This window comes from Oncorhynchus keta, chromosome 28, assembly GCF_023373465.1.
Source record: "Oncorhynchus keta strain PuntledgeMale-10-30-2019 chromosome 28, Oket_V2, whole genome shotgun sequence".
In the NCBI taxonomy this organism is placed as follows: Eukaryota; Metazoa; Chordata; class Actinopteri; order Salmoniformes; family Salmonidae; genus Oncorhynchus; species Oncorhynchus keta.
The window spans coordinates 8,449,051-8,474,254 of NC_068448.1; the positions used below are offsets into that span (position 1 = coordinate 8,449,051).

The window sequence follows — 25,204 nt, forward strand, 5'->3', positions numbered from 1 at the left end:
AGCTCACTACGGTGAGACAGACTTCCTAGTCTGTAGTGAGCTAGGTTATAGGACTACATCATGATGAGGAAGTCTGTCTCACCATAGTGAGCTAGGTTATAGGACTACATCATGATGAGGAAGTCTGTCTTACCGTAGTGAGCTAGGTTATAGGACTACATCATGATGAGGAACAGTGACTCACCGTAGTGAGCTAGGTTATAGGACTACATCATTATGAGCAACAGTGTCTCACCGTAGTGAGCTAGGTTATGGGACTACATCATGATGAGGAAGTCTGTCTTACCGTAGTGAGCTAGGTTATAGGACTACATCATGATGAGGAAGTCTGTCTTACCGTAGTGAGCTAGGTTATAGGACTACATCATGATGAGGAACAGTCCGTCTCACCGTAGTGAGCTAGGTTATAGGACTACATCATGATGAGGAAGTCTGTCTTACCGTAGTGAGCTAGGTTATAGGACTACATCATGATGAGGAACAGTCTGTCTCACCATAGTGAGCTAGGTTATAGGACTACATCATGATGAGGAAGTCTGTCTTACCGTAGTGAGCTAGGTTATAGGACTACATCATGATGAGGAAGTCTGTCTTACCGTAGTGAGCTAGGTTATAGGACTACATCATTATGAGGAAGTCTGTCTTACCGTAGTGAGCTAGGTTATAGGACTACATCATGATGAGGAAGTCTGTCTTACCGTAGTGAGCTAGGTTATAGGACTACATCGTGGGCTGGATAGTAGCAGTCTACCGTCTTTTCAACTGGATAATAATAGCTTTTCTGGCCCGTCTGGATAATTTCTTCCTTAAAAAAGGCCTAAACTTAAACTTGGTATAGGACACTGATTTTGTTGGTTCTTTTATAAAGGGATGATCTGGATAGAAAATTCTTACTTTGGTAACTGAATATTCATAGATTTAAAAAAGGGGGAAATACTTACTGACTCAGACTTTGTTTTCCTGTGGACGGAAGAAAAATAAGTTACGGTTGATGATTGATTGATTGAACTTTATTTTTTAGATCATGTCGATCAATCTGAAATCTTAAAAAAACAGTAAATGTACTGCAGGTCTGGCGAGTTGTATTGAGCTCACAGGGGAATGGCCCACATGGTGACAGGAGAGAACATACTGGTCCTGGTTGGGTACTGCGGAGTACCCTGATCACATCCTGTGTGTGTGTGTGCCCGTATACATTCTTGTCCTTGTTGTGTATTGCAGAGTGTCTGATGATATCCTGTGTGTGTGTGTGTGTGCCCGTATACATTCTTGTCCTTGTTGTGTATTGCAGAGTGTCTGATGATATCCTGTGTGTGTGTGTGTGTGTGTGTGTGTGTACATACTTGTCCTTGTTGTGTATTGCAGAGTGTCTGATGATATCCTGTGCGTGTGTGTGTGTGTGTGTGTGTGTGTGTGTGTGTGTGTGTGTGTACATACTTGTCCTTGTTGTGTATTGCAGAGTGTCTGATGACATCCTTCTTATACACACTGCTGTAGTCACACTCCTCACACTTAAAGGGCTTGTTCCCCTGGTGGTTGAACATATGTTCCTGTTAACACAGCAGAGACAACAGGCTCTTACCATTCTACTGTGGTTATTACAGACAGTACAGGGAACAGACCAGGCCTGAGATACAAGAGAACAACTGAAGACTGATTCAATGATTGTTTCTTCAATTATTTTGCAATAAAGACTAATGACCTGCTGCTGTAATGAGGGCTATGTACAGTCAGTCAGTAATCCAGTCAGTCAATCAGTCAGTCAGTAATCCAGTCAGTCAATCAGTCAGTCAGTAATCCAGTCAGTCAGTAATCCAGTCAGTTATTCAGTAATCCAGTCAGTCAATTATGCAGTAATCCAGTCAATCAGTTATGCAGTTATCCAGTCAGTAATCCAGTCAGTTATTCAGTAATCCAGTCAGTCAATCAGTCAGTCAGTAATCCAGTCAGTCAGTAATCCAGTCAGTTATTCAGTAATCCAGTCAGTCAGTCAGTAATCCAGTCAGTCAGTCAGTAATCCAGTCAGTCAGTAATCCAGTCAGCCAGTCAGTAATCCAGTCAGCCAGTCAGTAATCCAGTCAGTCAGTAATCCAGTCAGTCAGTCAGTAATCCAGTCAGTCAGTCAGTAATCCAGTCAGTCAGTCAGTCAGTAATCCAGTCAGTCAGTCAGTAATCCAGTTAGTCAGTCAGTCAGTAATCCAGTCAGTCAGTGAGTAATCCAGTCAGTCGGTGAATGAGTCAGCCGTACAGTGCCTAGTGAAAGTCTACACGCCCCTTGCACAGAAAATATAATCTAAGGGATTACCACCCCCACAAAAAAAATTATCGACCTGTGGCTGAATCTAGTTGATGATCCTTGGCATATGTCTTCACACCCCAGAGGTAATACTTGGTGGTAGCACGTTTGGCAGCCATTTAATTTTTCAAATCATTCATGGACAGCAATATTCAAACTGTGTCTGATTTTCAAACGGATTTAAAGTAAGGACAGACTGTATTCCCCTGGAACACTCCTGGAACACTCCATACCTCCTGGAAATACATTCTGCTGTGTCTTTGTCATTAACATTTGTGTAATTGTCCCACAGAAAAAAAGTTACGTTTTGGTATAACTCTTTCCATGGACTTTGCTCCTTTCATATTTATTTTGATCCTGACAAACTCCCCAATCCCTGCCGGTGACAAGCATACCCATAACATGATGTTGCTTCCACATTACATATCCATAATATTTATTTGTTTGCACCAAAGAAAACAAGGTGATAGACAAAAATACTTCAAATAAACAAAAAAAAAAAACAAGTGTGCAGGTTAGAAGCCCAAGGGCTTATATGAAAACTACACCACAAAACTATATTACAATACATAGGTACAATAAGAAAACAGGTTTGTTAAAACAGATGAGAAAACCTACTAATTATAAAATATATAAAAGGAGTTGATGATCAGTAATCACAGGTAAAAAATATATATATTTATTTTGTTTAAATGTGTGTGTGTGCGTTCGCATGCGAGTGTGTGAGAGTTAGAGATTACTGAGTAGTTTGGTTCATCAGGCTGACCCGTAGTCTTCATGGAGGACATTACTGAGTAGTTTGCTACATCAGGCTGACCTCCAGTCGTCTCTTGAAGTTTTTGAGGGACGATGATGATGTTTTGGCAAATGTGAAGATAAGAATTCCAGAATATGGTTCCTCTGTATTTGATAGTCAATTCTCTATGTGATGTGTGGCAGTGGGGAGGGTGAAGGTTATCGCAGTGTCTTGTGTTAACCTGGAAGAATCCATTGAAGGGTTTAGATAAAATGTCTGGGAGGTATGAATATTCGTAGAGGAAAGTGCATAATTGGCGTACATTAATGTCGTAAATAGACAAGATATTGAGTTTCTTAAACAAAGGTGCAGATGGAGCCAGGTAATTAGAGGAGGTGGCTAGTCTTACAAATGTATTTTGTACGATGAGTAGAAAGGCATATGTTCTGGCCCAGACAATATTACAGTAAATGTGAGATGGGTAAAAGAACCTCTAGTATAGACTTAAGAAACAAGGCTGATGAACCAAACCACCAGATGATACAAACAGATTTCCTCACTTTGCTGCAGACACATTGATTATGATCTCACTTAGAACTCAGAGGAATCTAGTGGATTTGACAAGTTCCATTTCATTCCCACCAATTAAGATTCTGGCTTAAAAAATATATATTTTTATACAATATTTATTATTCTTACCAGTGAAAACAATAAAGTTGGATTTTCTTTTACATTTAAAAGATCATTTGTTTATCTGGAAGTATTCAGAACATTTTTAGTGAATAAAAATTATTGTGTGATAAAATCAAATTGGTTTTCATCAGCAAAGAGAATGGGAGGTATGGTGGAAGACACAGCAGCAAGGTCATTGATATGAATTAGGAATAATATAAAGATACAAACATCTTATTCATTTTTTAAAAATAGTGATACGAGGAATAACAATAACGAGTAAAACTAAGATGGAAGTACAGGACAGGAAGTACAGGACAGGAAGTACCAGTACCAAGTTCCTGTGAAAAGAAGGAAGCATGCATCAAATTTAAAATAAAATTGAATTATGTTAGCAACAATATTGCAAGACAACATGGCTTAAAATAAATCCAATCCAACACATCACAGAGTGAAACCCTCTGTATTTCCATGTAATGTGGTGGCAGCATCATGTTATGGGTATGTTTGTTACCGACAGGTTCTGGGGAGTTTATCAGGATGAAAATAAATATGAAAGGAGCAAAACCCAGGTAAAAAGCTAGAGGAAAACATGCCTCAGTCTTTTGAAAACCAAACCCTGGGATAGAGTTTATTTCTCAGTGGGACAATTATACACATTTTAATGCCAAAGACACACCAGCATGGCTTTCCAAGAGGTGTGGAGTGTTCCTGAATGGTCCAGTATCGGTCCTGACTTAAATCTGCTTGAAAATCATAAACAAGATTTTAATATTGTTGTTCATCAGTGATTCCCGAACAAATGCACTGTGCTTGAGCGATTTTGACAAAAACAATGAATATATGTTTCCCCAAGAGTTGTGCAGAGTTGGTCGAATCTAATTCAAAATGACTTACAGCAGGATTTGTTACCAAAGATGCATCTAATTTGTTCACCCAAAAAAATTTGCTTGAAATAATTATAATCATTGAAATATATATATATTTTTCTTTCACTTTGAAAATATGGACCAGGTTGTGTAGATCTGTAGGGTATAAAAAACAACTATTGAGTCCCTTTTATAAGAAGAAGAGACTTGCCTGGGCCAAGAAACATGAGCAATGGGTATTAGAACATTTTATGGCAGCAAAATATGACAACTGTACAAGGCACTGTACAATTGACTGACCGGCTGACCGTCTGACCGCATGACCGTCTGACCGCATGACCGGCTGACCGCATGACCGGCTGACCGGACTATACGCCCCGGGCGACCGTCCGACCAACCGTCTGACTGTACGCCCCGGCTGACCGTCTGACTGTACGCCCCGCCCCGGCTGACCGTTTGACCGTCTGACTGTACGCCCCGGCTGACCGTCTGACCGTCTGACTGTACGCCCCGGCCCACTCACCTTAAGCGAGGACCATCGTTTGCAGCGGTAGTTACACTGCAGGCATTTGAAGCACTCTGGGTCGTTTCCTTGGTGAGAGTCAACGTGGAACCTCAGGTCCTCCTGGGACAGGAAGCGAGAGCCGCAGATCCAACAACTGTGAGGCCTCAGGAGCGGCTTCAGAGACTTACAGTACCTAACAGAACAGACGGCGAAGAGGTTCCTAAAAGCGTCATAGCTCACACAGTATTTTATATCTCTGGATGACACAGAGAAGACTGACAGACTTAAAATACCAATCTAGAGGATGCAGGGAATGAGGTAGTCAAGGTTTGGTTGCGAGAGCTCTTATAATACCAATCTAGAGGATGCAGGGGATGAGGTAGTCAAGGTTTGGTTGCGAGAGCTCTTATAATACCAATCAAGAGGATGCAGGGAATGAGGTAGTCAAGGTTTGGTTGCGAGAGCTCTTATAATACCAATCTAGAGGATGCAGGGAATGAGGTAGTCAAGGTTTGGTTGCGAGAGCTCTTATACTACCAATCTAGAGGATGCCAGCTCCCTTCCAGTACAGTTGGGGGTCTCCCAATACTTCAACAAGGGTATATAGCTGTTGACAGGACTCAGTGAGAAAGGCCGCTCCAGGTGTCAGTAATAATATGAAACTGAGTCTTACTTGCGGTTCATGTACTTCTTGTATTTCTTTCTGATGAACCGCTTGGAGGGTCGACCCCGTTTCCTTGGGAAAAGCTCTTCTGGCCTCCCATTGGACGACGGGTCTTTGTTCTCAGAGTCCGATTGGCTGATGCCGGCTTCCGCTGTGTTTCCATTGGCCAAGGGACCTGGGCCGTTTCCCAGGCCTGAGGAACTGGCCTCCTCCGAGCCTTGAGGATCCACACTCCCCTTAGGCTTTGACGTCCCGTCTGCTACTGCTTCTGCATACATCCAAAACAAAAAGTTCATGCCCTGATAGCAAACCTATTGAATAAGATCATTCAAATGAAAGACAAAACGGCATTCTCTTCCTGTAGTTGGTTTCCCACCAGCTTTTCAGCTGGAAAGCCTTCGTATTACAATGGACAGATTATTCAGAAAAACAGAGGTGGTGCGTGGCATGAGTATTTGTGCAGTATAGGATACCCACCCTTGCCGTTGTAGCTGCCCTCTGTGTAGGTGAACTTCCTGGGTCGTCCCACCCTGCGTCTGGGGCGGTCTGTGGAGGAGGAGGAGGCGCAGGGAGGGGGGACAGGTTGTCGAAGGAGAGCAGGCTGTCTGCCCCTACAGTCCTCATCTGCTGGGTTATAGTCACTGTCCTCTGGGGGGGAGGGGGAAGAGAGTGAGTGTGTAAATCCCAAATCGAATTGCTAGCCCCTAGGCGCAGATCTGAGAGGGTTGGATATATGGCTGTGGCGGTCATACATTTTTTCCCAGCCGGTTATTGTTATGGAAAAGCCTGCCATTCTCACGGTAATTGACAGCTAATTAGCATAAACACGTTTAGCAACTTCAGGCCTCCTCATTGGCTACAAGCCGCTGATGTGCACCATTGGAACATCTACACTTAAAAAAAGTATAATAAATCTAAATACACCATCACAACAAATCCGTTACTTATTTTAGGCAGGTCTAAAGAAACATGATATGAATATTTTTTTATTCCGGAGAACAGAATAGGAGTTGGCCTACTGTGTGTTATCTGTCTATGCCCGATGATATAGGCTGTATACTTGTTAAATTAGAAGACTAGATATGCTTATTAGTTTCATTATTTTAGAATAAAGAGGAATATAATTGAACTTAGCTTAATAAAATGGAAAGGATATTTTTTCCCATCCCGGAGTGAGTGTGCATATGAAGTGGCTACGTTGAGCATTAAAGTGATCATTTGAAACAGGTCTCATAAGATAGATTCAGAGTTATTTGGCAACTTTAGTTGTGAATGATACAAACCTTAGAATGTCTTAGAAATGAACACATATATGGGCTGCAAAATGCATTAATGAATTGAGAAAGTCTCAAAAAAAGCTTGTGCTCTGTTCCTTTCCTCAGGCTACACAGCTGTTCTCTCATCAAGTGATCATCATTTTCACCCATCAGACTATTGTCAATGTAATCTGGTCTTTACAAATATGTAGAATTAGTTTGGATTTAGAATGGCCCGTTATCAAATGGGAGGGAACAGGGGAAGGAGCAAAAATACCTGTCACCTGTAAGCAATGGAATTGTAGCCACTTCCCCGCCAGTACGTTTTTCCACTTCCAGGCTACTCTGGTAATTTTGCAGCACAACAGGTGATATTCTGCCCAAACTCTGCATGCCATGGGCTCTCCAACCTGTTCCTGCAGTTCCTCCAGTGCTTAATTTGGGAAACCAGCCAAACCCGGACGACACTGGGCCAATTGTGCGCCGACCTATGGGACTCCCAATCACGGCCGGTTGCAATAGAGCCTGGAATCAAACCAGGGTCTGTAGTGACGCCTCTAGCACTGAGATGCAGTTTAGACCGCTGCACCACTCGGGAGCCCAGTGGTGAGATACTGTATTCTGTAGCTAAAGGTAATGTGTCAGCCTATTAATTATGAAAATATTTAAAAGAATAACCTATTACTAGGCTATTCAAACTCAAATACAGATGAACTATAATTGTAGGCTACCTCTGAATTTGTTTAATTTAGGCTAGACCAATGTACCAAAGATATCTGGAATCACCTCATGAAGCTGGTTGAGAGAATGCCAAGAGTGTGCAAAGCTGTCACCAAGGCAAAGGGTGGCTACTTTGAAGAATCTCAAACATAAAATATATTTATTTAACACTTTTTTGGTTACTACATGATTCCATATGTGTTATTTCATCGTTTTGATGTCTTCAGTATTATTCTACAATGTAGAAAATAGTCAAACAAATAGGCTACCCTGCCGCCCCAAGTGATGATAGTGGATCAGTCAGTCAGTCAGTCAGTCAGTCAGTCAGTCAGTCAGTCAGTAACTATCTGCTTTTGTCTAGTGACAATGCATTTCTGTAAAGTACAATAATTGATCTAAAATGACAGGGATCTCCACAGACTGTACCTTCAGGGTCATCGATGGCCCCAGCGTCTACGATGTCATCGTCCTCTGGCTCCTCAGGCTGGGGCTCTGGTTTCACCTCAGCCTGCTGACGGGCCAACGTATCACTACGCCGGGGCCGACCACGACCACGCTTCTTAGGAGGGGGGCCACCTGGAAGTAACACAAACACCATCAATCAGCTAATCAAATCAAACTTCCTCTTTGGCAGAGCGCTTGTTTGATAAATGATAAAGGGTTGTATTAGTCTATTTAATTCCAATTAATTCAGCTGGGGATAAATAAAAGGTTAATTCTAATTAATTAGGCCGAGGATCAATAAAGTTTGATTCAAATTCATTTAATTTCTGTCCTCACCTCACCATCGGGCGGCACACAATTGGCCCAGCGTTGTCCGGGTTAGAGGGTTTGGTCTGGGTAGGCCGTCATTGTAAATTAGAATTTATTCTTAACTGACTTGCCAAGTTAAATAAAAAGGTTAAATTAAAAATAAGAAACCTGTGCCTCTAGACTATGTCCAAATATAATTTCCCCCTTTTGGACGATGAGTACAATTTGTTCGATCATATGTTTATGTCTTTCTTCCGTCTAGGTGGAATGGGGCTACTGTACCTGTGGTTTTGAAGTATCTGTCTCTCAGCTCTCTCTAGGTGGGATGGGGCTACTGTACCTGTGGTTTGAAGTGCCTGTCTCTCAGCTCTCTCTAGGTGGGATGGGGCTACTGTACCTGTGGGTTTGAAGTGCCTGTCTCTCAGCTCTCTCTAGGTGGGATGGGGCTACTGTACCTGTGGGTTTGAAGTGTCTGTCTCTCAGCTCTCTCTAGGTGGGATGGGGCTACTGTACCTGTGGGTTTGAAGTGCCTGTTTCTCAGCTCTCTCTAGGTGGGATGGGGCTACTGTACCTGTGGGTTTGAAGTGCCTGTTTCTCAGCTCTCTCTAGGTGGGATGGGGCTACTGTACCTGTGGGTTTGAAGTGTCTGTCTCTCAGCTCTCTCTATGTGGGATGGGGCTACTGTACCTGTGGGTTTGAAGTGCCTGTCTCTCAGCTCTCTCTATGTGGGATGGGGCTACTGTACCTGTGGGTTTGAAGTGCCCGTCTCTCAGCTCTCTCTAGGAGGGATGGGGCTACTGTACCTGTGGGTTTGAAGTGCCTGTCTCTCAGCTCTCTCTAGGTGGGATGGGGCTACTGTACCTGTGGGTTTGAAGTGCCTGTCTCTCATGTGGTTGATGAGGGTGTCTTTGGAGACACTCTTGTAGGGACACATCTTGCACTTAAACTGCTGAACGATCACCACCTCCATCATCTCCTCCAGTTCAGCCATGGTGTGGGGGACAGCGACCCCTGGTCCGCTCCCAGCCCCCTCCTCCACGACTGGAGCCCCAGAGCCCCCCACCACGCCGCCATCCTCCTCTCTCCTCGAGGACCTCTCCAAACTGGGGGACCATGTAGGTTCAGGGGCCTCTTCCACCTCAGGCTCCGGATGGTAGGAGTAGGTTCCACTGCTACTGATGTAAGGGCCAGGCTGGCTCTCAGAACACTCCATAGCCTCTGGATGATCTGCTGAGCCCGAGTCCGCGGTGTCTGCCTGGGGGTGGTGGTGGTCTGTGGTGGAACCCTCGCCTTCTGGGCCAGTGCTGCTGCTGGTGGTTTCCATGTAGTGGGAGTGCTGAGGCTGCTGCTGGTCAGAGTGCTGTGGCTGGTCTGGGTCCTGGTTCTGGTCTGGGTCCTCTCCTTGCCCTTCCTCAGCCTGGTATTGGTAACATCGTGGCTGTTCCGAATCTGCAGCCCCAGACTCCATATATTGCCGCAGGGTTTGGTGACTCTGAGAGTGGGAGTTGGAACAACCGGGCTGCTCTGAATCTGCAACCGCAGCCCCGGACTCCACATACTGCCGCAGGGTTTGGTGACTCTGGGAGTGGTTAGACAGAGTTTGGTGATTCTGGGAATGGTTAGCACTGCTGCTGCTGTCGATGTGGCTCCGAGAGTGGCGCTGCATCGAATCCTCTTCCTCGTCCCCGGCACACTCCAGGTACGCCCCCGTCCCCGCGCTGCAGTCCACCATATAGTGGGTGTGTCGTAGGCGGGCAGGGGACGAGGGGTTGGAGTCGGTGGCACCGCTACCACTACACTCCACGTACCCCCTTAGGTCCTGGCCAGAGTTGTCGACTATACCGTACTCAGGGAAACGGGACCGGACGAGGGAGCGGGAGGAGCGTGTCTGGTCGGGTTCCTCATCGTCTACATACGAGGAGGAGGACTCTCCAGTCTGGTTAAAACAAAATCAAACTTTATTTAAAATGCATTTAAAAATCGCAACACACTCCACCATAAAACAATGGAATGACAGATACCACCCTCACCCCCCCCCAAAAAAACCCAGAAAAGCCATAAAGGTGATGAAGATAAAACAAGCACCAACCAACAGAATAAAAAAAAGGTGTAAAATAACAATAAAATCAATGATTTAAAAAGGCCAAGCTAAAAAAACAATAAAAAAAAAAAAAACATACGTTTTCAAACCTCAACTGACTCTGTCCCTCATACCTGATCAGGTCCGTCCGCATCTCCACCGCTACACTCCATGTACTGGGACGCGTGGGAGTGCTGAGGCTGGTTGTCCTGGTCCTCATGGTCTGGGTAGTGGCCGGAGTGAGAGTGACTCCCAGAGGGCTGGTCTGGATCCAGGTTATCTTGCATGTCATAAACATATCAATCAAATAAGGGACAGCACTCACTTGAAATCTTCATGAAGCTTTTCTTTCATAAATAAATAAAAAAACATTACAATGACCAAACACTGGCATAGGTTGTATATTTCATACCCTGCATGTCCCCCTGGTCGTGGCAGGTGGAGGTAGGACCCTCTCCCAGAGCCTCGATGGCGATGCGGTGATGGCTGGACAGAGCCGAGGACGACATGTGGGCTACCATAGGGGCCCCTGGAAAGAGACAGGCATGTTGTGTACCCATGAAACAACAAATGTACTTTCCTATGTACAACGTACTGGCTGCTGAAACATTGGTTCTCTAAATAAGAGTTTCCAAAACATATTGCACTCAGACACCCCCCCCCCCCATTCCAGCATTGGGGAACATCCTGCGCCCCCTCCCTGCACACGCCACGTCTATTTGTATGGGCACAAGCACTGTTCATGACACAAACTGTTTACCCTTCTTGTTGGTAGAGAGAAAATGTATCAGGTTTAAATCTCATTTCTTTCAATTCTACACATTTGTCATGGGGTGCAGATAAAATGTTGACGTTTTAAAACATATTTCCTGTAATATACACATTTTGCCATGTGTTATGTGTTCATGTGATACTTGAGTTACTCAAACATTATAACAAAATCTATGGGCTAAAAAACCTAGCTCAAAAATGTTAGCTGACATGGGCTAGTTGATGTAGACATTTCTGACAAGTTAAAAATGATGATGCACTACCCCTGCCGACCCTTTCCCCACAGTGGTTCCCAAACTCTAAACCCGTTTGGGAACCAACCACTGCTCTAAACCCGTTTGGGAACCGCATGCTCTAAACCCGTTTGGGAACCAACCACTGCTCTAAACCCGTTTGGGAACCAACCACTGCTCTAAACCCGTTTGGGAACCAACCACTGCTCTAAACCAGTTTGGGAACCGCATGCTCTAAACCCGTTTGGGAACCAACCACTGCTCTAAACCCATTTAGGAACCGCACGCTCTAAACCCGTTTGGGAACCGCACGCTCTAAACCCGTTTGGGAACCGCATGCTCTAAACCCGTTTGGGAACCAACCACTGCTCTAAACCCGTTTGGGAACCAACCACTGCTCTAAACCCGTTTGGGAACCAACCACTGCTCTAAACCAGTTTGGGAACCGCATGCTCTAAACCCGTTTGGGAACCAACCACTGCTCTAAACCCATTTGGGAACCGCACGCTCTAAACCCGTTTGGGAACCGCACGCTCTAAACCCGTTTGGGAACCGCATGCTCTAAACCCGTTTGGGAACCAACCACTGCTCTAAACCCGTTTGGGAACCGCACGCTCTAAACCCGTTTGGGAACCGCATGCTCTAAACCCGTTTGGGAACCGCATGCTCTAAACCCGCTTGGGAACCGCACGCTCTGAACCCGCTTGGGAACCGCACACTCTAAACCCGTTTGGGAACCGCATGCTCTAAACCCGTTTGGGAACCAACCACTGCTCTAAACCCGTTTGGGAACCGCATGCTCTAAACCCGTTTGGGAACCGCACGCTCTAAACCCGTTTGGGAACCGCACGCTCTAAACCCGTTTGGGAACCGCACGCTCTCTAAACCCGTTTGGGAACCGTACGCTCTAAACCCGTTTGGGAACCGCACGCTCTAAACCCGTTTGGGAACCGCACGCTCTAAACCCGTTTGGGAACCGCACGCTCTCTAAACCCGTTTGGGAACCGCACGCTCTAAACCCGTTTGGGAACCGCATGCTCTAAACCCGTTTGGGAACCAACCACTGCTCTAAACCCGTTTGGGAACCGCACGCTCTAAACCCGTTTGGGAACCGCATGCTCTAAACCCGTTTGGGAACCGCACGCTCTAAACCCGTTTGGGAACCGCACGCTCTAAACCCGTTTGGGAACCGCACGCTCTCTAAACCCGCTTGGGAACCGCACGCTCTAAACCCGTTTGGGAACCAACCACTGCTCTAAACCCGTTTGGGAACCGCATGCTCTAAACCCGTTTGGGAACCGCATGCTCTAAACCCGTTTGGGAACCAACCACTGCTCTAAACCCGTTTGGGAACCGCATGCTCTAAACCCGTTTGGGAACCGCACGCTCTAAACCCGTTTGGGAACCGCACGCTCTAAACCCGTTTGGGAACCGCACGCTCTAAACCCGTTTGGGAACCGCATGCTCTAAACCCGTTTGGGAACCGCACGCTCTAAACCCGTTTGGGAACCGCACGCTCTAAACCCGTTTGGGAACCAACCACTGCTCTAAACCCGTTTGGGAACCGCACGCTCTAAACCCGTTTGGGAACCGCACGCTCTAAACCCGTTTGGGAACCGCACGCTCTAAACCCGTTTGGGAACCGCACGCTCTAAACCCGTTTGGGAACCACACGCTCTAAACCCACTGCTGTAATATAGTGTGCTACTTGGAAGACCTAACAGGTACAGTCGATACCAAAGAGTCCTCAGAGAAAAGCTCACCATCGTCTGGTCCTTGTAGTATCAAATACTGCCCCTCACTGGTCTCGGCAGCTCCATCCTCTGCACTGGTCACTGCTATACATCCTGGAGAACAAGGATACAAAGATATTGGCTGTGATGGACAGGTTACAGTGTGTGGTCAGTTCTCCACAAAGGAATCACACCAACTCAAGTCCTTTAAAAATATATATATATATATAATAATTGACCTGAATGGTGTATTTGTACTCACATTGTTTGTTACGTTTGTGTCTATTGTTCTATATATATTTTCATGATTACTAGGAATCAAATTTCCTTCGTGGGGGGCAAAGGTTTTCATTCCCTCACCGTTCATGATGTCAGGTCCGATGGTGGACTCTATGATCTTGTCTATGGCTGATCCCAGGTCTGAGGAGGTAGAGGCTGTGCAGTCTGACACCATCATGCCCCCGCAGTCTGACACCGCTGCACTGGAGTGGACTGTCACCTGTAATACAATATACGGTATGCCGTTTAGCAGACGCTTTTTTTCATACCAAAGCGACTTAGTCAGTGACATTCAACAGTGTTAAATATTATCTCTTGCTCAGTTAGCTCTGCCTGTTGACCGGCGTGGGCTGCCACCTGTTGCCTGTCAAATATGGCTGGTCGCTAGTACGGCAGGTCGCTAATACGGCCGGTCGCTAGTACGGCCGGTAGCTAGTACGGCCGGTAGCTAATACGGCCGGTAGCTAATACGGCCGGTAGCTAATACGGCCGGTAGCTAATACGGCCGGTAGCTAATACGGCCGGTAGCTAATACGGCCGGTAGCTAATACGGCCGGTAGCTAATACGGCCGGTAGCTAATACGGCCGGTCGCTAGTACGGCTGGTAGCTAGTACGACCGACAGCTAGTACGGTAGCTAGTACGGCCGGTAGCTAGTACGGCCGGTCGCTAATACGGCCGGTCGCTAATACGGCCGGTCGCTAATATGGCCGGTAGCTAGTACGGCCGGTAGCTAGTACGACCGACAGCTAGTACGGTAGCTAGTACGGCCGGTAGCTAGTATGGCAGCTAGGCCGGCCAGTACCTAGGCTGGCTATGGGGGTCAACCAGGGTGCTCTTGAATATTAGAGATGCTCACCTGGGCCGACCCGGACACCAGGATGGACTGGGTTACGGTGGAGACGCTGGTGGACTGGGCCACAGAGGAGGAGTCTGGGAGGTGGACGGTGGCTCTGTGGTGGGTGACGTCTGTACTGGAGCTGGTCTCTGGTAAGAACGCCTGGAAACACAGAAACACGTGTGAGAGGAGATGGAGACTAACTGAAACGTATTACCAGAGACCCTACTGAGCCATTCAAACACTTGGATTCTACAAAAGCGCTTTATTAAAATGTATTATGATTATCATTGCAAACACACAGGCTTCCCTTGTATTACCATTACAGATGAAACGTTTTTATCTCTTTCAGGATCTATCATGGTCCAAACACACCAACACAGTTGTGAAAAAATCACAACAAAAAGGCTATTCCCCCTCAGGAGGCTGAAAAGATTTGGCATGTGTCATCAGATACTCAAAATGTTCTACAGCTGCGCCATTGAAAGCATCTTGACTGGTTGCATCACCTCCTGGTATGGCAGCTGCTCGGCATCAGACCGCAAGGCGCTACAGAGGGTAGTACCCCCCAAGCCATAAGACTGCTAATAGTTGTTAGGTTAGCTATTTGGTTAACTATCTGCATTGGCACTTTTTGCACCAACTTTTTGTGACTCATTTACATACACTGCAGCTTCTGTTTACTATCTGTCAATGTATTCCTAGTTATATGTACCTCATTTACCTCATATCCCTGCACATCGACTCTGTACTGGTACCCTGTGTATATAGCCAAGTTATAGTTACACGTTGTGTATCAATTATTACATGTTTTACTTTTCTATTATTTCTCTATTTTCTTTCTCTCTGCGTTGTTGGGAAGGGCCCGTAAGTAAGCATTTCCCTGTTAGTCCACACTCGTTGTTTACCAAGCATGTGCATGTAACGAATACAATTTGATTTGATGTTGAATAGCAATAAAGTTTGAGGATTCTGAACAGTTCACGTAGTGGTGTTGTTCTTACCGGGATACCCTCTGAGCTTTGTCCCACATGGCAGTCTGACTCTGGGGCCTGGCCATGGTGACCGTGCCCATGGTGACCGTGCCCATGGCGGTGCTGGCTGTGGTGGCGTGAGGCGTGTGGTGCCGCTGCGTCACTGCTGTCTGCAGACATGGCCTCGGACGACTCCATGCCCATACCGCTCTCCGACGGCTCCTCCATCCCGGACCCTGACGGACCCACATCACTGCTGCTCTCCACCTCTATCTCCCCTTCCATCTAGCATAGAAAATAATATGGTCATTAAGCTTTAAGAATAGAACTGCACCCCCCCCCCCCAAAAAAAATATTTTTGTTTTAGTAATTTAGTAGACGCTCTTATCCAGAGCAACATACAGTAGTGATTATGTACATTTTCATACCGGTCCCCAGTGGGGAATCAAGGCCACAACCAAACACCATGCTTTACCAACTGAGACACACAGGACTTATGAGTGGCACATGATCAGTGTGAGGGAATCAAACCCACAACCTTGGTATTGTCAACATTATGTTCGAACCCTTGAGACATCTGTGCTCGAATGGCCTACAACAGCCAAACCCTAACCTACACAACGCTGGGCCAATTGTGCACCGCCCCGTGGGACTCCCAATCACGGCCGGTTGTGTTACAGCCTGGAATCGAACCAGGGTCTGTAGTGATGCCCCCAGCACTAAGATGCAATGCATTAGACCGCTGCGCCACACTACAGAGACATAATTGAGACTGAGACATGATGATGGATACCAGTTTAACTTTCATACTATTTCATTAGTGTGCTTTTACACAAAATGTGTGTACCATTTATTGGATATTGATTGTGTGAATTGCAGATTATTGCAAATAAGTTTAAGGAGTTTCTGTAGAGTAGCATTTCTGAGGATCATTAGAGAAGTCAGTGTAGAGGTAAATATTACTGACACTAGATGGAACACTGTATTGGAGAGCTTGCTAGCTTCGTCGCTAACTGTCAATGTTAATTGCGCTGGACGTGGTTTCCTTCTTCTTTGCGCTTAGACAGCACATTGGCGACCTTTAGAGGCAAATATACTATCGAGTAGCTAAACTAGTAATAGTAGTTTTTCTGGGAAGACAACAAGGCTCTCGGACAAGCCGTTCAGATCCTGCTAATAAACCTGCTGACGTGAGGTTGCACATCAACATGCAACAAGGTCAGTGGCATAGTTATATACTTCGTGGTTGATATAATAGCGCAAACGGTCCTTATTGTTTATTTTTACATGTTGACAACTCTAACTAAACACAACTTGAGTTCAGCGTGTGCGCTAGCAACGACCCATCTTTATGGATTTCAACAGGCCTAGCTGCCCTCTCTCCTGCCTGCTCTGCGAGCCCACGTTTTTGCATTCAGGCATTCTAAAACCTACTAAGGCGGAGGGACCTCGAGGGCCTCAGTAAAAAAAAAAACAGACCGTCCAACGTCCGTCCCTGAAGAAAATTTTATTAATGTATCTATATAACACGAGATTCCTTGAGATTTTTACTTACTGTGTATTGCGAGTTGAATTTGTTTATGACTTAGTAGACACGACAAAACTGTATAAGAAGTTGTACGCGATAATTGCTCCTCCATTCTAGTCGGGCGCCATCAGTATCTCCTCACTTCCTGTTTGACCGACCGGATCTTATTTCTCTGTTTTGCTGAAAAGTGGAAGCTGTTTTAAAATGAGCTCCTTGTTTTTTTTCATGATATAAATGGCAGGTCTTAAATCTTGTTAGTTTCAATAGAGCACCGTATGGCAAATTACAAGACTATTGTTTCCAGATGAAGACGTATTAGATCATTTACCAACGAGCGGCGTGCTGGGCGCAGTAACAATACCAATTGTAGCGCGAACATGCTGCAATGTTTCGGAAAATCAGTAGTTATGGCTGTAAAATGTTCTACTATAGTTGAAAATAGTAGCTTGATGTTTGGTTAGATGATACAAGGTATCTATTTACATAATGGCAGTGGCTAATAACGCTGGATGTTTGGCTCAGTCTCTCTGGCTCTGCTGTGTGGAATTTCAACAAAAAAAACAGGCATAGCTCTATTTCAAAATATTTTACAGAGTTACAGTTCATATAAGGAAATCAGTCACTTGAAATATATTCGTAAACCCTAATCTATGGATGTCACATGACTGGGAAAACATACAAAAAAAAAGTAGGGGCGTGGCTCAGAGGACCAATCAGTATCTGGTGTGACCACCATTTGCCTCGTGCAGCGCTGCACATCTCCATAGAGTTGATCAGGCTGTTGATTGTGGTCTGTGGAATGTTGTCCCACACCTCTTCAATGGCTGTGTGAAGATGCTGAATATTAGCGGGAACTGGAACATGCTGTCGTACACGTTGATCCAGAGCATCCCAAACATGCTCAATGGGTGACATGTCTGAGTATGCAGGCCATGGAAGAACTGGGACATTTTCAGATTCCATGAGTTGTGTACAGATTCTTGCGACATGGGGCCATGCATTATCATGCTGAAACATGAGGTGATGGCGGTGGATGAATGGTACGACAATAGGCCTCAGGATCTTTCCACAGTATCTCTGTGCATTCAAATTGCCATTGATAAAATGCCATTTTGTTGTCTGTAGCCTATGCCTGCCCATACCATAACCCCACCGCCATCATGGGGCTTTCTGTTGACGTCAGCAAACCGCTCACCGGTACAATGTCAAAATCTATAAAATGACTTGAGGCTTATGGTAGAGAAATTCAAATGTGATTGTCCCCAGCACAAGGTGCACATATGTAATGATAATGGTGTTTAATCAGCTTCTTGATATGCCACACCTGTCAGGTGGATGGATTATCTTGGCAAAGGGGAAATGCTCAGTAACGAATGTAACATTTGTGCACAAAATTAGAGAAATAAGCTTTTGTGTGTATGGACAATGTCCGCAGATCGTTTATTTCAGCTTATGAAACATGGGACCAACACATTACATGTTGCGTTTATAGTTTTGTGTGTTTATGCGGCGCCTCATTGTGTTGACAGCAGAGAGGAAGACAGCTGCACAAGATGATTAGCTAGCTACATGGTGACATAGACAAGGACTGATAATGAAGTGCTATTTGTTTATTGAATTTTCAGTTCTGTTTTAATACAAAACATTGATTTACATACTAAAATAACTTAAGTGAGAGAGACCATGGCGTGCCATTCAGTGCAAAATGCATGGCTTTTGAGCCAGTTCAAAAATATTACATAACTCTAAATAAACACATTGTATTGTTGAACACAAAAATAAAACTGAAGAGCAATATAAATAAATATAAATTCATGTCTCATCCAAAATATCTGTGCCAGGGAGACAGGTGAAAGCCACAACAGATTTTGAATCGATTCTGCTGGAGCTGTGGTTATTTCAGGGCTGTGGTTATATCTCTCTGGACCCTAGTCTAGGTTAAATGACAGGAACCTGTTGACTCACACGCCGTTTGAAGGAAAGTACCCATTCTACTGTTGGTACATGGAAGGTGGCCAATCATTTTACAAAACACAAGCTTTGGGGTGATGTTTCAACTTTCCAAACGGTACTGCATAAACACAAGAGTGCCTTAAGACACTCGCCGTCATTCTCAAGTCCCTCTGGATAAGAGTGTCTGCTAAATTACTTTCAATTTAAATATACAAGTTGGCAAGACGGCACAAACAGATCTGGGACCCTACTCTTAAGAGGCCCTATTGAAAGGGTTCTTCAATCTTCAGCCCCCATAGTTAAGAGCCACTGCAGTTCAGCAGATCGTACTTCACGTATCCCACACGGTCCACCTGTCTGTTGGAGTTCATTCGCCAGTAGAAACTATCCCGGCAGAAGTAGGAGTTTCCTACAATACAAACAAATACAAGGATTAATCTTCTGTCACGTGTAGTGTGTTTTGTACACACGATGGAACACAGCAGTGTGAAGTGTCTTGTTGCCATGGTTCCAATTACAGGAGGCTGGCTGAGCATCCCCAATACAAAATAAGGATCCCCTTTAATTAAGAACGGGAATAATCCATGTCATTCCCTTTATCAAAAGTATAAACTTGTCAGTTTGCTGCAATACTTATGCTTTTTCGTATATCAAAAAGCCTACGGTGTGAGTGGAGAAATATAGTTGAATATTTACCCTTGAATTGGAACACATCGTGAGAATCGAGTGGAACTCCTCCAAAGACCAGGTCTGTGAAGCGAGGATATCCCGTGTCGATTTTCTGGCTCTCCACATCCAGCCTGTAAGGATCAGACACATTTGGTTTGGTTATTACGACACAGACCTACACATACACTAAATAGTTATACATTCAATCCTCCATTGAGTTCTACTGATCCACTTCCAGTTACGTTCTGAGGTTGTTTTGCTGTATGAAATGATACAGCTAATACTATTATATTCTGCCACTTAGCAGTCACTTCTAATCCAAAGCAATTTTACAATACAGTCACTTCTAATCCAAAGCAATTTTACAATACAGTCACTTCTAATCCAAAGCAATTTACAATACAGTCAATGCATACATTTCTAGTATGCGTGTGATCCCTTCGAAACTTGAACCCAGAACCTTATCTCAGCACCCAGTCCTCCCATGTGAACTCGGGATTGACTCACCTCCAGTAGTTCTCTCCACTGAAGAGGAGCACCTTGCCTTTCCCTCTCTGCAGTGCTCCCTCCACCTTCTCTACAGTGGAGGACAGACCCAGTTTCTCAATGCTGCGGGGTCCCAGGAGACTCTGTCCTGTATACACCCAGAACCTGGTGCCTGTGGGACAACAGAGACAAAGGTTAGAGTGATGTGGGGAGGCAGGTAGCCTAGTGGTTAGAGTGTAGGGGCGGCAGGTAGACTAGTGGTTAGAGTCTAGGGGCGGCAGGTAGACTAGTGGTTAGAGTGTAGGGGCGGCAGGTAGCCTAGTGGTTAGAGTGTAGGGGCGGCAGGTAGCCTAGTGGTTAGAGTGTAGGGGCGGCAGGTAGACTAGTGGTTAGAGTCTAGGGGCGGCAGGTAGACTAGTGGTTAGAGTGTAGGGGTGGCAGGTAGCCTAGTGGTTAGAGTGTAGGGGCGGCAGGTAGCCTAGTGGTTAGAGTGTAGGGGCGGCAGGTAGCCTAGTGGTTAGAGTGTAGGGGCGGCAGGTAGCCTAGTGGTTGGAGTGTAGGGGCGGCAGGTAGCCTAGTGGTTAGAGTGTTGGGGCGGCAGGTAGCCTAGTGGTTAGAGTGTAGGGGCGGCAGGTAGCCTAGTGGTTAGAGTGTTGGGGCGGCAGGTAGCCTAGTGGTTAGAGTGTAGGGGCGGCAGGTAGCCTAGTGGTTAGAGTGTAGGGGCGGCAGGTAGCCTAGTGGTTAGAGTGTAGGGGCGGCAGGTAGACTAGTGGTTAGAGTGTAGGGGCGGCAGGTAGCCTAGTGGTTGGAGTGTAGGGGCGGCAGGTAGCCTAGTGGTTAGAGTGTAGGGGCGGCAGGTAGCCTAGTGGTTAGAGTGTAGGGGCGGCAGGTAGCCTAGTGGTTAGAGTGTAGGGGCGGCAGGTAGCCTAGTGGTTAGAGTGTAGGGGCGGCAGGTAGCCTAGTGGTTAGAGTGTAGGGGCGGCAGGTAGCCTAGTGGTTAGAGTGTAGGGGCGGCAGGTAGCCTAGTGGTTAGAGTGTAGGGGCGGCAGGTAGCCTAGTGGTTAGAGTGTAGGGGCGGCAGGTAGCCTAGTGGTTAGAGTGTAGGGGCGGCAGGTAGCCTAGTGGTTAGAGTGTAGAGGCGGCAGGTAGCCTAGTGGTTAGAGTGTAGGGGCGGCAGGTAGCCTAGTGGTTAGAGCATTGGGCAAGTAACCGAAAGGTTGCTAGATTGAATCCCCAAACTGAGTTGTTCTTCTCCAGAACAAGGCAGTTTAACCCACTGTTCCTGGGCCGTCATTGTAAGTAAGAATTTGTTCTTAACTGACTTGCCTAGTTAAATAAAATAAAAATGGTGTGTGTGTATATTCTGTTTACCTGAGAAGAAGTAGATTTTCTTGGTCGCAAGGTCCTCGAAGGCCGTGTCAACGACGACTGGCACAGCCGGCCACCTCTTTGACATGGAGAACGGACCCTCCAGTCCACCATCAGTCTTGCTCGACATCCTCCAATATTGCCTATTGGATTCAGCAAAAAAAAAACATCACAATTATGAATTTAGCTACATTTCAACGCTATTATTTACATTGTAAGATAATGGGCTACACTGTTAGAAGAAATGGTTTCTAGAAAGAACCAACAAGTGTTCATTAGCTCTAATGGTCGTTGTGGTGTAGCTGTGCTGAGTAGTAAGAGGGGACTCCAGTGGGAGAAATATGTGGCTCCTTTATTTACATTCTGTCCTGTAAACTTCCTGTTTCTCTCTCCATTAGCCCATAACTCTATCCTGTTTCTCTCTCTGGGTATCTCTCCATTTGCCCATAAAAAAAGTGTCCAAGCTCCCAGCCACCCTAGTCATAGACTATTCTCTCTGCTACCGCACAGTAAGCGGTACCGGAGCGCCAAGTCTAGGTCCAAGAGTCTTCTAAACAGCTTCTACCCCCAAGCCACAAGACTCCTGGACAGCTAATCAAATGGATACCCAGACAGTTTGCACCCCCCTTGCGTTGCTGCTACTCTCTGTTATTATCTATGCATTGTCACTTTAATAACTCTACCTACATGTACACATTCCCTCAATTACCTCGACACCGGTGCCCCCGCACATTGACTCTGTACCGGTGCCCCCTGTATATAGCCTTGCTTTTGTTATTTACTGCTGCTCTAATAATTATTTGTTATTCTTATTAATTTAATTTTTTAGGTATTTTCTTAACTGCATTGTTGGTTAAGGGCTTGTAAAGTAAGCATTTCACTGTAAGGTCTACACCTGTTGTATTCGGCTCATGTGACAAATTACATTTGATTTGATTTGAACTCTTGTGCGCTCTTAAAGGGGCACACACCCATTTAACGTCACAGCCCTAAAAAAGGTTGCAGTGTTGAACCGCAAAGAAACCTTCTTTTTTTTATAGTGTAAAGGTTGCTCACCCATCTTTGAAGAAGTGCAGGTCTCCATCAATTTCTGTGATGGTGTCGAATTTGTTAATCTGGCAGGGGCTCTGGGATGGGTCCACAGGGTGTGTGGTGGTAGTGGTAGTGGACTTAGTGGTAGTGGTGTCAGGCTTGGGCTCAGGGCCAGGTGAAGGAATGGTGGGGATGGGGTCAGGGCCTGTCTTGGACCCTGGGTGGGAAGATATTGGAAATTAATGAAATGAAATGAACACTTAACTATAGTCATTTTTGTTCCATTGCCACCTGGTCTCTGTGGTGATATAGGGAAATGCTACATTGTTGTCTGTATGTTGTGTATCCTGCATGACATTGCAGCCTGGTCCCAGCCCACTTGGCAAAAACTGGTTGAATAAACATTGTTTCTACGTCATTCCAACCCCCCAAAAAAAAAAAAAAAAAAAAAAAAATGATTTTTTTTATGTGATGACATGTCAATGTGGAAAACTGATCGGATTTGCAGAAAATCATCAATGGGCATTTTTAACCTAAATCTAATGACATGTTGACATTTGCTGTTGCTTTCACGTTGAATTCACAGTTAGATGTAAATCAAAGCTGGAAGTTAAACTGACGTATGTGCCCAGCGGGAGGTCTGTGTGTCACTCAAGACAGCACAAACAGATCTAGGACCCTGACTAGTGATATTGCATAATTAAGTTTCAAATACAGTGAAAATGCCTTTTCTAATCACGTCACATGGTGATAATATCATACCATAGAGATACTGAATGCCCTCAACATCATCTTCATGCAGGGAGAAGTCTTCCACGTAGCTGTACATGGGATACATGAGGGCGTCTCTGATGCTGGAGTGGTCTAGACCCAGGGCATGACCAAACTCGTGGGCCGCAACCAGGAACAGACTGTAGCCTGAGAGAGGAGAGGGTGAGTAGAAACACATCATTAAGTCAGCTGTGGTTTGCACCTGTAGCCTGAGTGTCAGTATTTTTTGTGCTATCATGCTAACTACCCGTCACACATTGTCATGTTTGGCTTGACATTTACTAACTGGCAATAAACACATCTGGGACCAGGCTAACTGTCAACAAACAGGTCTGGGATCAGGCTAACTGACAATAAACAGATTTGGGACCAGGCTAACTACCTGTCACACATTGTCATGTTTGGCTTGACATTTACGAACTGGCAACAATCAGATCTGGGACCAGGCTAACTGTCAACAAACAGATCTGGGACCAGGCTAACTGTCAACAAACAGATCTGGGACCAGGCTAACTGCCAACAAACAGGTCTGGGACCAGGCTAACTGGCAACAATCAGATCTGGGACCAGGCTAACTGTCAACAAACAGGTCTGGGACCAGGCTAACTGGCTACAAACAGATCTGGGACCAGGCTAACTGGCTACAAACAGATCTGGGACCAGGCTAACTGGCAACAATCAGATCTGGGACCAGGCTAACTGGCAACAAACAGGTCTGGGACCAGGCTAACTGTCAACAAACAGGTCTGGGACCAGGCTAACTGACAACAAACAGGTCTGGGACCAGGCTAACTGGCAACAAACAGATCTGGGACCAGGCTAACTGGCAACAATCAGATCTGGGACCAGGCTAACTGGCAACAAACAGGTCTGGGACCAGGCTAACTGGCTACAAACAGATCTGGGACCAGGCTAACTGGCAACAATCAGATCTGGGACCAGGCTAACTGGCAACAAACAGGTCTGGGACCAGGCTAACTGGCAACAAACAGGTCTGGGACCAGGCTAACTGGCAACAATCAGATCTGGGACCAGGCTAACTGGCAACAATCAGATCTGGGACCAGGCTAACTGGCAACAATCAGATCTGGGACCAGGCTAACTGGCAACAAACAGGTCTGAGACCAGGCTAACTGGCAACAATCAGATCTGGGACCAGGCTAACTGGCAACAAACAGATCGGGACCAGGCTAACTGGCAACAATCAGGTCTGGGACCAGGCTAACTGGCTACAAACCGGTCTGGGACCATGCTAACTGACCAGGCTAACTGTAAACAAACAGATCTGGGACCAGGCTAACTGGCTACAAACAGGTCTGGGACCAGGCTAACTGATAACAAACTGGCTACAAACGGATCTGGGATCAGGCTAACTGGCTACAAACGGATCTGGGATCAGGCTAACTGGCTACAAACAGGTCTGGGACCAGGCTAACTGGCAATAAACAGGTCTGGGACCAGGCTAACTGACAACAAACAGGTCTGGGATCAGGCTAACTGGCTACAAACTGATCTGGGATCAGGCTAACTGGCTACAAACAGATCTGGGATCAGGCTAGTGCACCTACTATAATACACAGTTTCCATACTATTGAGCTGGTTATGCATCCACCTAGAACCATGCTGGAAAGGACAATGTGAAAGGAAATGATCTGACTCAGCGGTCCGAGTCGGCGCAATAGTTTGAAACAGGTATAGAAGCAGCGGCGTTTGTCTCTGACTGTCAGCCAGCAGTTTGTCTCTGACTGTCAGCCAGCAGTTTGTCTCTGACTGTCAGCCAGCAGTTTGTCTCTGACTGTCAGCCAGCAGTTTGTTTCTGACTGTCAGCCAGCAGTTTGTCTCTGACTGTCAGCCAGCAGTTTGTCTCTGACTGTCAGCCAGCAGTTTGTCTCTGACTGTCAGCCAGCAGTTTGTTTCTGACTGTCAGCCAGCAGTTTGTCTCTGACTGTCAGCCAGCAGTTTGTTTCTGACTGTCAGCAAGCAGTTTGTCTCTGACTGTCAGCCAGCAGTTTGTCTCTG

General features: G+C 45.8%; 2 protein-coding genes and 1 long non-coding RNA gene across 20 annotated transcripts in view; 1 reads left to right on the forward strand and 2 right to left on the reverse strand.

The window, feature by feature from the left end:
• The window catches only part of LOC118360464 (zinc finger protein 335), a 46,319-nt gene extending 28,906 nt beyond the window's left edge, over positions 1–17,413 (reverse strand). For 3 of the 7 annotated variants that reach the window (XM_052484715.1, XM_052484714.1, XM_052484716.1), the window contains exons 1-14: positions 16,934–17,411; positions 15,409–15,663; positions 14,426–14,566; positions 13,649–13,787; positions 13,319–13,402; positions 10,964–11,080; positions 10,686–10,831; positions 9,333–10,407; positions 8,145–8,294; positions 6,220–6,390; positions 5,752–6,010; positions 5,097–5,271; positions 1,438–1,550; positions 942–960 (exon numbers count right to left, since the gene is read on the reverse strand). In XM_052484715.1, the coding sequence (XP_052340675.1) occupies positions 942–960; positions 1,438–1,550; positions 5,097–5,271; positions 5,752–6,010; positions 6,220–6,390; positions 8,145–8,294; positions 9,333–10,407; positions 10,686–10,831; positions 10,964–11,080; positions 13,319–13,402; positions 13,649–13,787; positions 14,426–14,566; positions 15,409–15,663 (2,844 nt within the window). In that variant the 5' untranslated portion in view covers positions 16,934–17,411. Of the gene's footprint in view, positions 1–941; positions 961–1,437; positions 1,551–5,096; positions 5,272–5,751; positions 6,011–6,219; positions 6,391–8,144; positions 8,295–9,332; positions 10,408–10,685; positions 10,832–10,963; positions 11,081–13,318; positions 13,403–13,648; positions 13,788–14,425; positions 14,567–15,408; positions 15,664–16,933 lie in introns of all 7 variants that reach the window. The other 4 variants (XM_052484718.1, XM_052484717.1, XM_052484720.1 and 1 more) reach the window with 3 other exon arrangements.
• A 1,088-nt stretch (positions 17,414–18,501) lies between these two features.
• Positions 18,502–25,204, reverse strand: part of mmp9 (matrix metallopeptidase 9) — an 11,610-nt gene continuing 4,907 nt past the window's right edge. Inside the window, exons 8-13 of the mRNA XM_052484721.1 lie at positions 23,177–23,332; positions 22,439–22,631; positions 21,386–21,525; positions 20,036–20,186; positions 19,556–19,659; positions 18,502–19,268 (exon numbers count right to left, since the gene is read on the reverse strand). Of these exons, the coding sequence (XP_052340681.1) occupies positions 19,159–19,268; positions 19,556–19,659; positions 20,036–20,186; positions 21,386–21,525; positions 22,439–22,631; positions 23,177–23,332 (854 nt within the window). The 3' untranslated portion in view covers positions 18,502–19,158. The remainder of the gene's footprint in view (positions 19,269–19,555; positions 19,660–20,035; positions 20,187–21,385; positions 21,526–22,438; positions 22,632–23,176; positions 23,333–25,204) is intronic.
• LOC127913159 (uncharacterized) lies at positions 20,126–21,371 on the forward strand. Of its 12 annotated transcripts, none has more exons than XR_008084926.1 (3): positions 20,126–20,231; positions 20,328–20,551; positions 20,680–21,371. It is a non-coding gene; the product is annotated as an uncharacterized LOC127913159 (long non-coding RNA). The 12 variants fall into 12 exon arrangements; XR_008084929.1 differs by having other exon boundaries at positions 20,328–20,423; XR_008084924.1 differs by having other exon boundaries at positions 20,149–20,295; positions 20,392–20,551.